Source organism: Rhipicephalus sanguineus, chromosome 2, assembly GCF_013339695.2.
Source record: "Rhipicephalus sanguineus isolate Rsan-2018 chromosome 2, BIME_Rsan_1.4, whole genome shotgun sequence".
NCBI classification, from domain to species: domain Eukaryota; kingdom Metazoa; phylum Arthropoda; class Arachnida; order Ixodida; family Ixodidae; genus Rhipicephalus; species Rhipicephalus sanguineus.
In genome coordinates, this window is record NC_051177.1 from 181,411,795 (window position 1) to 181,425,710 (window position 13,916).

At 48.5% G+C, this 13,916-nt stretch overlaps 1 protein-coding gene across 1 annotated transcript in view; it reads left to right on the forward strand.

Moving 5' to 3' along the window:
- LOC125757408 (uncharacterized) overlaps nucleotides 1-13,505 on the forward strand; it is a 13,697-nt gene extending 192 nt beyond the window's left edge. Inside the window, exons 2-3 of the mRNA XM_049412992.1 lie at nucleotides 3-67; nucleotides 11,969-13,505. Coding sequence (XP_049268949.1) covers nucleotides 3-67; nucleotides 11,969-12,764 — 861 coding nt within the window. The 3' untranslated portion in view covers nucleotides 12,765-13,505. The remainder of the gene's footprint in view (nucleotides 1-2; nucleotides 68-11,968) is intronic.
- Nucleotides 13,506-13,916: the final 411 nt, after the last annotated feature.

Consider the following 13,916-nt stretch of genomic DNA (forward strand, 5'->3'; position numbering starts at 1 on the left):
AGCCGAAACTACTGCTGCATTCACGGGGAAAGAAATTCACCTCGACCGCTACTGGGCGATCGTCCTCGTAAGTACCGCATCCACTGTGGTGGCCGTTTATGACACAGAGCACCTACTTAATACAAATGCAAGGGAGCTTTCACAGCGGCGGAAGCGCTGTGCATTGTGGGTAGTCCGCCATTTTGAAGTCATAGACACCGAGACGGGAAGCGCACGCGTGCGGCAGCACCGAGTAAACAAACAGACGTGCCGGCGCAATCACGCTTGTTGTTCTTGTGAGGAGTACCGAGCAATAATACGAAGTCAGCGAAGACCAGAATGTACGCATCGACACTCTCCCCGAAACACAGCGAGTGATACAACGTAGAAATCCAGCTATCCGGAGGGACCTGTTCACGCTGCAGGCAGGCGAAGGCATAGTGGATGTGAATTTGTGACCGCTCGTCGATGCCTCCGACATTCGCGAATTTGTGGTCTTGAGGACGTGTTTTGTAACGCGACAGCAGCTCAGAGGAAGGAAGGCCGTTGGCGGCCACGACTTCGTGACAAGCGGCCGTAAGCGAGCCGCGATCGTCATGACACAGGTAAGCTTCTAAGGGCGTTTTAGATGTTTATCTTTTCCATTCTTTTGTTAGGTGACCCATTCGCAGGCCCGCATCAAGCCTCCCGTCGAAGTGTGGTTCCTGGGGAAGGGTGACGGAGAAATCCTTGCTGCGCATTGCTCGTGCATGGCCGGAAACGGCTAGGCGTGCTCGCACATTGCAGCGTGCTGTACACCTTGGCATATTTTGCCAAAAGTTCATGAAAACTTATTGCACTTTCTCTAAGAGCTGATGCTAATCGGCACCTTTGCTGCTTCTCACCGACGACACATAAGTGCTCGCTACTGCAGGTCGATACTCAGCTGCAATCAGTACGCCGAGAAATGGTCGCGGTCAAGGCTGCGGTGCACAAGTTGGCTTGTTGCAGTGTCGATGCGCCACTTCTTCATCGCCGATGACGACAAGCCCATTGCGGCAACGGGCCGCACCTCAAGTTTTTTCATGGTAGGAGGGAACCAGCTCTTGGAGCCGTCTGTGCACGAGCGCTCTTCACGCGCTCGCAGGCCGTACTCCACGTAAAAGAGGAGCGCTGCGATGTGGGAACACGCCTCGCCGTTTCAGGCCGTGCGCGGCAAGTTCTCCGTAACCTTCCCCAGGAACTACACTTCGACTTGAGGCTTGTCACATTACAAAAGAATGCAAAAGATAAATATCTAAAAGCGTCCTTACAAGCTTACCTGTGTCATGATGATCCCGCTATCGGCAGCAACTTGCTTCATTCGCGGCTCGCTTACCCAGCCGCTTGTCACGAAGTTGTGGCCGCCAACGGCCCCCCATCCTTTGAGCTGCTGCCGCGTAACAAAACACGTCCGCAAGACCACAAATTCACGAATGTCCGAGGCATCGACGAGTGGTCACAAGTTCACAGTCGGCTACCTGTAGCGTGAACGGGTCCACTCCGGGTAGTTGGATTTTCTCGTTGTATCACTCGCGGTGTTTAAGGGAGAGCGTGGATACGTACATTCTGGTCTTCGCTGACTTCGTAGTTAATGCTCGGTGCTCCTCACAATAGGAACATGCGCGATCGCGCCGGCACGTCTGTTTGTTTATTCGGAGCTGCCGCACGCACGCGCTTCCCGGCTTGGTTGACTATGACTTCAAAATGGCGGACTACCCACAATGCACAGCACCTCCGCCGCTTGTGAAAGCTCCCTATAAGCACCATAACCCGCCGGGTCGCGTAGCCGCCGGGTCTACCGAAGCGCGGCAGCCGATCGCCTCCGCGTTCAGAGAAGTAGCAGAAGTAAGCCCGAACCACACGTACGCTGGCCGAGCGCGCGCTGTACGTTGGCTGTACGCGCTCCGGAGGCCGCGCATGCGCAGACGAAGCCAGCGCGGCAAAACGCGCGCGGTACGCGAGTGTTCGCGGCGACTGATATCGACCTTGAGACGGCGCGCGCGGCGCGCGCTTGGAAGCGCTTGGAGCACCGGCTTGACCGACGGATGATGATACACATCATATGAAAAATTTTAGTTCTTATTTACTTTTGCATGCATCTAACAATAAAAAAGGTAACAGAAGGAGGTTTTGTAAGTATTCTGATGAACTATCAGTAATTGGCCGCGTCTCCTGCGCGCGGGTGGCAGGAGACGGTAGGTGGGGTAAAGCGTTCGGTTCACCCATATAGCCGCTTAAAACCGGCTTGACTTGGCTTGAAGTGTATAAGTAGGTGGCGGCAGAGTAGCGTTCAGGCCGCCGTTTATTTCTGCGTGGTGTGGTGGGTGTTGGCAGAGACGGCACTACTGGTGTTGGTTTTGAGCGTGAACTGTGTGCGCGAGAACCGCCTCTGGCCGTGGTGTAACCGTGGGGACGTGGTCAAGGTATATATAAACTGGTAGCGTAACTTCCGTAGAAGCCCACGTGTCAAGCCGGTGGCTAGTTGTTGCAACAGTCGCCATCTATGTGAGGAGGGGACAAACAGAATTAAAAAAAAGAAAAAGATGACGTCACAACCGGAAGCGGAAATGACGTCACGCTTTAACGCGATGGGAGCGAAATTATGAAATTTTTGACAGGGCGCCGCCGCTTACCTTTTTTTTATAGCTGCATGTTCTTTTTCTTATCACTATGACGGCTCCAAATGGAAGCCTGCAAGATAACGGGAAGACGAAAAGGACAGATTTGATAAATAAGGTGTATTTTATTGGCGAAATATTGCAGTTGAACAGGATATTACCCCAAATATATAACACAGAAATCAGAAGTAGCATAACAATTCAACGTGCACACTGTGATGGTGTAATGTGGGCCCAGGATCCGAAATAATTCAACCGCAGTCAGGTGATTCTGTACACAAACCACAGACTTTAACACAGCCGATAACCCTGACGATTCACACACAACACACTACAGCATTCCTTATTTACATCCTAAACGTCCTACGCGCCTCGCACACAAAACTGTCCTACTCGCCGTTATGAACTGTTGCCGCTGCGGCGAGGTCGGTCGTCACCGGTACTCCTTGGGCAGTCAACAGTCACACTGCCTTGACCGTGGCGAGGTGGTAGTGGTGGTGATGATGGCACTGCAGGACGGTAGATCACCAGGCCACTGCAGCGCAGGTAGCTGCCCGTCGCCAACATGAGCCGCGGCCACCTCGTGACACCACTCGGGCCCCAGGACCTCAGGCCAGGAACAGACTAGGCTGCCGGTCTCTGTGTCAGCACCGGGCACAGAGCGGGAATCAGGCTCACCAGGTCCACATGGCTGCCGGACGCTTGGTTAAGCGATGTCGCGACCCGAACCGCCGACCAGTGGCTGCCGTTCCAACCGTGTCGCGCTCCAACTCCTCGAGCCGCACGCCCCGCTCGCGCTTCCTTTTCGTCGTCTTCGCCTCCAAGGCGTACCGCAGAGCAGAACTGTCGTTCCCTCTTCGCCCCGTCACGGGCCACACAATCCACATCATCACACACACAAACCTTGCACACGTGTTGCTCTTGCATCGTAGACAGCACAGCGTTTCTTCGCGTAGCGTGGCGGACTCATCATCCCGAAGGGCGACAGCACGCCGGCCGTGCGCTGGCAAAACACAGTCACTGAAACGGTTCCCGATGGCTGCGATGGGCTATATTACCTTCTGCCAAGTACCACGACTAGAAAACAACGGTTATGCGAGGAAATATCTACGGACGACAGGCACAAACCTACTGCGCAAAAACGAGCGACGCCATTTGCATCTCAAAATGCGCAAAACCGTTGGCCCATGTTACCAGACTGCCTGCATGTGCCCGCTGTTTCTGAAAATAAACGAAAAAAAAATTGGCCACTCAACCACATTCCCAAGACTAAAGTTTGATTAAAGTAATCTACTAATTTAATTCGTGACAAATAAATTTAAAACTAATGAAAAATAATGCTTAATTAATTTTTGTTTTCATTATTTGTCCCCCCCTCACCTAGTAGCGCTTTAATCGTCACGCGGGTGTTTGATGTTTGTCGCAATAGGTTTCCGACCACTTTCGTTCCGACTTTCGCGACCTATTTAATTGACCTTGACGTGGTCGCGTTGTGTAGAGTGTTGTAGAAAGTGATTCGTGTGCAAGTCGTTGCCGCTTTTGTTTCTGCGATGTCCCCGTGTTCAGTGGACCGCCGCCAAATCTATAAGCAACGATAACGAGCGTGAGATAAAGGCCATGTGTATGCGATTTGTAGTGGTTCTTGATGGAAAGAAGAACGGAGTGTCTAGCGCGTTACGTCTAGACGTAACTATAGGAGCCGTTGCAGTTACGTCTGGACGTAAGAATAACAAATCTTAAAGTTACGTCCAGCGTGAGATCAGACGCACCGAACCGATCGGCTCTAGTGGCGCAGCGGGCTAGTACGTGTCGTGCTCGGATCTGCGAGGACGTTGGTTCGAACCTCGCTGTTGTCCTTCTCTCTCTTTTTTATTAAGTGCTCCACGGGCGCCGTAATATTTTTTGTTTAAGGAAATCGCCTTGGTGGCAGCGGTGGACGCCCCAGCCCACGTCGCGCTCCGTACTCTTGCTGTAGTGACACCAGCCACTCGAGCAAAATAGTGGAGCGACGACGGCGCACCGCGAAGCGACAGCGTCCAGTGACACGAGCCAACCACTGAGACTGGCAAGATAATTATTAAACTTAAGTGCGCATTGTGAATCACACGGTGGACGTAACTTTAGCAGCTGATTATGGCTCCCTGCGTCGTCTGCTAGCCACACCGTGTTCGCGAGTGTGCGAACGTCCTGCGCGCGTCCTCAGAGGGCAGCCTATTCCGTGTGTTAGCACAGCATCAAATGCTTGTACGTATGTCTGCAAGATATAAACAAGCATTTCAATTTCCAAGGCTTGTATGCAGACTAATAAGTGAGCAAGACACGCAAATTGGGCGAGTTGGTGAGGTTCCATGGTAAAAATATAAAGCAGCGCTTTTTTAAACACAAGACGAAGGAATGGAGGGACACATACGTCTCTTCTTTCCTTCGTCTTGTGTTTAAAAAGCGCTGTTTTATATTTTAATAAGTGAGTGCATGCATGTGTCGGTATGGAGGTGTGAATGCAGAATTTTTGAGACACAATTATTATTTTATTTTATTTATTTAATACCCATAGCGCCCATACAGGCATTACGTAGAGTGGAAGGGGGGGGGGGGGGGTACAGAAGAAGAACAAGCATGAAAGTTGCAGGTGCAAATGAAAATGTAGATTATTCTACGCCGACACAAACGTACACAGCTGCGTCGAACACAGCTCAAAAATGTCGTATACATTGGGAAAACAATCTAAAATAAACAGAAAGCACAGTGATAATAGTTAATGGCAATGCGAACAGTAATTACAACAAAGCGCGGCAGTGGTAAATATATAGTACAGCACAAGATGCAAAGGAAGCACTAAAAGAAAACAACACAGTTTACAAATGGGATACAGTATAGATCATGGTGATTACCAGGCGTACGCATGATTTCTTTTAAGGCTCAGTGGTCAAAAGATTCAATCATTTTTATTCCAGAAAGAATGCGTCATTAGACGAAATTCCTACAATTGTGGAAGGAAGTCGATTCCACTGACTGATAGTTCTGGGAAAAAAAGAGTTGCTGAAGGACGATGTATTGCATTTATATTCTCTTATCTTAATTGTGTTCGTGATCTTTGCGTGCTGATGTGTAGTGAGGCCGGTTAATGTATACGTCACGGGGAATTCGAGTATGAAAAGATATATGCTGTGTAATAGCTTCAGTCGAAATGACGCTCTTCGCATGCTGCAGAGACTTCCATTTTAATATCGCCTTAGATTCCGTTGAACTAAACTGTCTGTCATACATGGGTATATTAAGCACATATATCTTGCCGCCATGGACTGAACTTTTTCTAATCTTTCTTTGTTTGATGCTGTTGAAGGGTCCCACACGCAGCACGCGTATTCCAGCACTGATCTTACGTATGTTTTATATAATAACTCCCGGGTTTGCTGTGGAAATGCACGTGTATTTCGTCGCAAAAATCCCAAACTCCGACAAGCTTTACCTACGGTATAATCCACATGCCGACGCCATGATAAAGAGGGGCAAAAGTAAACGCCTAGGTATTTGTATTCGCACACCATTTTTACCGGTGAGCAGTTTATTGTGTATTCGAATTCACCTGGACTTTTTTTTTTCTGGTGAACCTCATGCACACCGTTTGCTTAAGCTTCAGTTTCATTCCCATCGCTCACACCATGCGTGTATCGCACATAAGTCGTTTTGGATCACAGATCAGTCAGTTTCAGAGGTAATTTTGCGGTATAATATGCAGTCATCTGCAAATAGCCTAATATGATATTGTACGTTTTCGTTAATCTCATTGATATAAAGTAAGAAAAGAAGGGGTCCCAGTACTGATCCCTGAGGCACCCCTGACGTAACATCAGTTATTGCAGACTGTTCGCCGTTTACAACTGCGCATTGTCGCCTCTCACGTAAATATTCAGCAACCCATGCAATAACTTGGGGATTAATGTCAAAGCTGGACAGTTTTTGCAGTAATAAGTAGTGCGAAACGGTGTCGAACGCCTTCTGAAAGTCGAGGAAAATACAATCAACCGAAGAGTTATCGTCCAGTGCTGCTGCTAAAACATGTGTGAACTCTACCAGTTGTGTGACGCACGATAGTTCATGTCTAAATCCGTGCTGGTTTGAGTTCAATAAGAGATTACTATCTATATGCTTAACAATGGCGGTATATAAAACGTGTTCAAGAATTTTGCAGCACACAGAAGTGAGTGAAATGGGGCGGTAGTTATTGATAACGTTGCGCGGGCCAGATTGAGCAACCGATGCCATTTTCCAGTCAGTCGGGAGAGAACTGTGTTTTAAGGACTTTTCGTAAATGACTGTTCGCAATCTCGTGAAGTGTTGGCGATTTAGAAATCCTTGTGATACCAAGCATGAACTATAGTCTGCAAAGGCCGGTTAGCAGTAAAAAAGACCTCAAGTCACGCACTTCTAGAGAGGTACACGGAATCATGCAAACAGAAAAGCAGAGTGCACAGAGTTCCACTTCACTATAATTACACAGAAATACAGGCTTTTTTTTTTTTGTAGCCGCTACAGCAAGAAGTATATGGTTCAGTCGCACAACACCATTTATATTGTAGTATGGGCAGAACACAACCTAAGCACGTACAAATAAAGCAAGAAAAAAAAAAACATCGAGCACAGTGGAAAACACGACTGTCGCCGAAGGCCAGTACCCCATTGATTGGCGGATTGCACTTCTCACACACGTAATAGGAACGTTAGGACGGCTTCGTGCATTAATGTGGCAATGGAGGGCGTATATACCACCATTGGGCTGTAGTCAACGCGCTTTCTTGGATATGTGCAACACTTAATTGGATATGTGCCGCCGACCGCCCATCCATACTACACTGCTAACGCCGCGACGGTGAGCCCAATCTCGCAACAATGTGTTGCGAGTAGGCCAAGTAGGCTGCACCAACATAACTGGACGGAAGGAGGCTTTCTAAAGACGACATTTATGTGTACACGTGTGACGTGTGATACATCAACACGGGCACGCAAACCGTACTTACATCAAGTTCGATGGAGACCTGCAGTTATTTTACTTTTATTTCACTAACCGTGATTGCCCCAAACTGAGGTTGACCGCCTCAACGAAGCTAAGGAAAAGGCAGCACCCGAGACGATGGCTGAAGGCAGCGGCTCCGGCGGAGGCCGAAATTAACGTCTTCCTAAAGTGCGTCAGCTGGTCTGTCTCGACAACAGAGCTGCTGATACGCGAAACAGTCCGGCAAAACAAGCCACGCACGTCTCAATACATAAGTGATGCTGGTAAATCGGTGATACGACAGTGGTCGCTTAATTCAGCGAGCGGCCGTGCTGAACGTTACAGTTGATAGGTGCAAACGTCTAACCTTTCACACCGACCACAAGGTGACCACCCCTAACTTACGTCAAATATTCTCAGGGACAGTAGATTAAAAACAGCAAGGAGTTGTTTTAGTCTGCGCATAGGACGCGTAACCACGGAGGCAGAATTGCACCGTGGACCCCGTGGACAGTTACGTCTGGGCGTAACGATAGCGACGGCTACAGTTACGTCTGGACGTAACCCTAGACGCATTGTTAAATAAAAGTGATGGTTCAAGTACACTTCGCCCAGATGACTTTCCAACTGTAAGCGATCGATCCACGCAAAGCATGCACTTACCACACATACATGTCCGCCACAGTACGCACAAGCTGTGCGTCAGACAGACATTCACAAATCACGTAACTCATGGCCTTTATCTCATACTCGTACAGCTCGTTATCATATCTGATAGATTTGGCAATGGTCCACTGAACGTTTTGGCAATGGTCCACTGAACATCGCAGGAACGAAAGCGGCAACGACTTGCTACGACTTCTACAACATACACAACGCGATCACGTCCCTACGGTCAGAGGTGGTTCTCGTTAATGCGCACAGTTCACGCTCAATATCAACACCAGTACAGTAGTGCGTAGTGCCGTGCCTCCCCTGCCAGCACCCACCACGCAAGCCACACAAACGGGCCACGCAGAGCACGCACTTACCACACATACACGTACGCCACAGTACAAGCTGTGCGTCAAACAGACACATTTCACAAATCACGTAACACATGGCCTTTATCTCATGCTCGTACAGCTCGTTATCATTGCTTATAGATTTGGCAGTGGTCCACTGAACCGGAGGACATCGCAACAAAAGCGGCAACGATTTGCTACGACTTCTACAACACACACAGTTCTCGTTAATGCACACAGTTCACGCTCAATTTCAACATCAGTACAGTAGTGTGCCTCCTCTGCCAACACCAACAACGGCCACAACGCCACGAAGCACGCACTCACCACGCAAGCCTGTTGGTCACACAAACGGCCTTTACCTCATGCCTGAACGCTACTCTGCCGCCACCTACTTACAACACACACAGTACACTTCAAGCCAAGCAAGCAGAACGCTCAACTTACACTTCAGCCGGTTTTAAGCGGCTATATGGGTGAACCGAACGCTTTGCCCACCTAACAGAGACACTGCCGAAACGATGTCTTGCACGCATGAGGAAGCGCGCGCTTCACGTGCGCCTTCGCGCGTAGTGTGTGGGTGGAAACCGCCATAACTCGCCGGAGACGCCCGGGCTGCGCGCGCTGACGCGCGCCCCGTGCGCGTTTGGGAGCGTACGTGCGGTTCGGGCTGTAGGGGAAGTAGTCCCGCGCTCATGCACTCGGCAACCTTCGCCGAAGGCGGGGTCAACGGCAGTCTGGCTCATGACGTCAGTCTGGAGTGCGCGCCCATTGGCGGAGGCGTGTGTGCATCCGCCTTTGAGGTGCAAAACTCCTACCAAGTTCCAGTTACAGTTATTGTGAAAAAGTAACGTTGTTACTTTTCCGTTACTGTATAAAATAAGGAATAGATCACAAAAGAAATTATAGTATTTATTTAATCAAAATGTGCGAAGGCGTGCATGTAGTCGAAATTGCACATGGTAAAATCCTAGCCGAAGGAAAAGGGGGCCAAGCAGTCCTTGCGTCATTCTGTCGATGCTGGAACTGGAAAGCGTGGTTGATGCTCAGGAACGACGGCAGTATCCTACGACGTTCATTAATGATATCCAGAAATGCATGCCAAGAGGAACAGGGAGTGCGTCACGAGTGAAGTCGTCGTTTCCTATGCTCTATTTCCTATGCTCAAGGTGTATCATACCCTGTTCGGAGAGCTGTGCATCCACTGGGCATACAAACCGTTTTTAAGCCAAGTTACACCTTGACATGTGTTCGCGCAAAACCCAAAGACCATACACCTGCAGACGATCAGAGCCAATCAGAGCGGGGTCATCTACAAGTGCAATGTGGGGATTGCAACGCGACTTACATCGAAACGGGCAGGGAAAACGGGATGTTGCTAGAGCAACCCGTGCAACGCGTTCTACGATGGGGCTTGCTGAACACTGCTGGAAAACAGCGCATAGTTTTGTCCTACAATAGGACGACACTGGCGCAAAACCCAAAGACCATACACCTGCAGACGATCAGAGCAAATCAGAGCGGGGTCATCTACAAGTGCTATGTGGGGATTGCAACGCGACTTACATCGAACGGGCAGGGAAAACGGGATGTTGCTAGAGCAACCCATGCAACGCGTTCTACGATGGGGCTTGCTGAACACTGCTGGAAAACAGCGCATAGTTTTGTCCTACAATGGGACGACACTGGCTTGTGAACGAAGGTAGGGGGAAGAACACTCCTGGAATCGTGGTTCATTCACCACGACGTGTGGGCTTGCAACAACCTGAGAATTGCATAGGAGGCGAAACGTCTATGTCATATTGTTAATAATTGTTGTGTTAAGTCGGAGTAAATCATTTACAATCAGTTCCAGAGAGGTTTTAAAAAAATTGCTTCGCTAGTTCATAGCTTTATAGCTAGCTGTCAGACAGGACTAGCTCGGAGCCACGGACGAAGGAGACTATAAACTAGGCGTCCTAATGCTCCACCGATACACTAAGAACAGAGCTACAAGCTCAAGTGACAAAAATGATGTATATTCCGAAAAAAAAAAATGGACATGAACTTAGCAAGCTGTTCAGTTGCAACATGATTGATTTACGATATTTAGTTTACAAGTAAACTTGAAGTTGCGTTAAAGACCAACCTCAGACCTCGGCTTTCTGCAGGGAAGATAATCCTCTTAGCGACCTCCTCTCCTAAACAGCGAGGGGAGCCCTATTGTGTAAAGTTGAAAGGTGTACACATGATATGGTAAAGAAGGAAGTTCGAAAAAGCAGAAAGCATTTAACGTTGGCCTTTAACGAGTGTTGCAGTTGGATAATTTTTTATAAAAACAGAAGTAACTGTAACGGTATTTCCTGTTACAGTTACCGTGTAAAAAAAGTAACGGTTTTACAGTTACAAGTTCCTCTGACTTAAAACTAACTAGTTACAATTACAAGTTGCTGAAAAAAGTAACTAGTTACTGGTAATGCATTACGAGTAACTGTAGTTACTGCCCAAGACTGGTATATATAAAACCCACAAAGAAAAATAATTCAGAAATAAAATTCGAAGCACGACACCAGGGATTCGAACCTGCAACCCCTCGCTCCTCAGCATGCCGCCTTAAATGACTCTGCTATGCAGCATACGTCCTCCACTATGCTAACAGCGACCTATCTATATGCACCATTTACCGCTGGCAGTACGCAGAGCTCGGAGGTGCTCTGCATAAAATGTTTTTTATCACCAGCGAGATGGCGTGAAGGGCACGCTGTCATCACCTTGCCAGTTTTTCGCAGGAGTTGGGATGCGCGGGCGCCTTCTACCTGTACCACCTGTGCTTTGCCTTACAGGGCGTGGCCGCTCGTATGCACGCGCTTATCTTGTGAGAGGGGCGGTTTGTACGTATTGTGCTCTCACCACAAAGTTTGTGTTGGAGTTGCAGAGTGCACGAAGGTTACTTCACTCTCAGCAGCGCAGCCATGTTTGTCAGACTGAGCCGCTAACTAGAAGAGCCAAAGTAGGGGCTAGTTAGTTGTGCATAGCCGACACTTGCAACACGCTGCTCAAACACAAAGAAGTAACAACTGTGACAGCTGTTAGTTCGCGCATGTCCCGTGTATACCTGTGCACTCTTCTCGTGCGTCCTTTTTTTTTTTGAGCAGTGCGCTGCAAGTGTCAAGCTGTGACAGTTGTTAGCTTGCGCTAGTCCTGTTTGTGTTCTTTTCGTGTGTCCTTTGTGCTTGAGCAGTGCGCTGCAAGTTTTGAGCTGCTTGCCGTTCTTCGTGTGACATCCCAATTTGTTGCTATCGCATTCATTGCTTCGCCCTTGCGGCGAAACTGTGACTTTTTTTGTCTGGTGGCTAACGCATACCCTGTTGCAGGACCTTCAAGCATGACTGCGGGTTCTACATCTATGTTGTTGCCACCAAAGATGGAGCCAACCTGGAGGTCCGAAGTGTGTGTCTCCAACACACTAATCACACTGTGTCGAAGCCTCTTTCTAAGCATACACCTCAAAGGCGGAAGGTTGGCCCTGGTTTCAAGCACAGGCCATTAGCGCACAACATTCCAAGCACGAAAGTGCCTCTGTCAAAAAAGAATAAAAAGCCAGAACCCCTGCCCATTGACAGAGAAAAAAGTGAGCTGCTCCTGTCAAGCCATCAAAAGCACCATCGTAAGCCAGAGCATTACGATGGTGCTTCTGATGGCTTGACAAGGTCAGAGACTCTGCCCAATGACAATGTAAAAGCCCAAGCACCTGCCTCTGTGAGGCTGGCGCCTGTGCCCTCTGACAGTGCGAAAGGTGAGCCAATCCCATCAAGTCATCAAAAGTACCATCAGGAGATTGAACCTCTGCTTATTGACAATGTTGAGGATGAGCCAATTCTATCAAGCCGTCAAAAGCACGAAAAAGCTGCAGCAGTTGCTGGCAAGATTGCCAGAATGATTTCTGAAGTCTCGATGCCAAAGTTTAGACGAAGATTGCAAGTTCTGGAGGCACTTTTGAGAGACTGGTCTAGCGATGAGGATGTGAGCATTGTAGTAAAGGAGCAAGTGGCATCAGGTGGCGGGGAGAAGGATAACCAATGCATCACATCTCCGTGCTTCAAACCTGCAAATGTTTCAGAAGTACCAGGCAAGAGCAATGCTGGACACCTTCACTTTGCCAGCAGATGAAGCTGCTGCCCACCTGTCATGTGTCACAACTGTTGTGCCAGTCGTAAGTGGGCAGAACATCATCCCCCCTACTGTTTTACCAATGAAAACCTCCGAACCTCTCACCTGTTTCAATGCTAATGAGGCAAATACACCATCCTCTGATGCCGTCAAGGAGATCGAGATTGCTCCTTGTATGAGCAACATCAAGCACCCCAAGGAAAGTAATGTAACCATGGTTCCCACAAAAAGAAAATGTTTTCCAGACTCCGGGCCCTTCAGGTCTCGCACTTCTGAGGAAAAGAAATCTACAGTCCTAACGTGGCTAGTGGGCGAGGCTGCCACTGCTGGTGCCCTGAATGGTAGGGTCCTCGAAAAAGAGGACGTTGAAACAAAGCCGGAGTTGCTGCACTGCGGTGTTTTGGACGACAGCGTGGATGTTAACATTGTAAGAACTTTCTTCACCAGTGATGCTTGGATTGCTGTGACGAGTGTGGTAAACGCGAAACGCTCGGTGCATCAGTGGGAATGTGAGGAGTGTCGCGGAGACCTGAAAGAGTTCGACTCGATTTTGTGCGACTGGTGCCTCGGCTGGTATCACATCCCATGCACACCATTAAAGAGGCGTCCAAAGAAGAAACTCTGGCAGTGTTCTTATTGCATGTGACTTTGTAAGATATGTAATTTTCTTGTGAATATTGCACAAAGCTAGCGTCGTTTGTTCTTACTTTTAGAACACATGAAATAAGTTTTTGGGCACAGCTTGCAATAAAGAAAAGCTGGCCAACCATCTTTGGACCATTTGGCTAGCCAAAAATGTCGCCCGGGTCCTAGGACTTCGAGCCGTCACCTGAGGCTTGTCATCATCAATGGGACAGGGGTTAAGCCCCTCTTCCCCCCGCCTCGTCAGAAAGAAACTGCCAAACTAATATTGAATAAAGTTTATTCATTTATTCATTCTCTCATTCTTGTGAGACTGTGAAAGAAATGAAGGCAAACTGCGTACCATTTGCCTCTCAGATAAGCATTAGTTCAGATAACCTACGTAAACTTATGGCAACGGTCAGTGTAACAGGAGCTAGCCAAATGTTTGCCAACGCTGCAAAAGTGATTCAGTGTTTGCATTTATTAGAAAGCTGGTACATCTGTAATCTGCAAGTTGTAGCTAAGAAC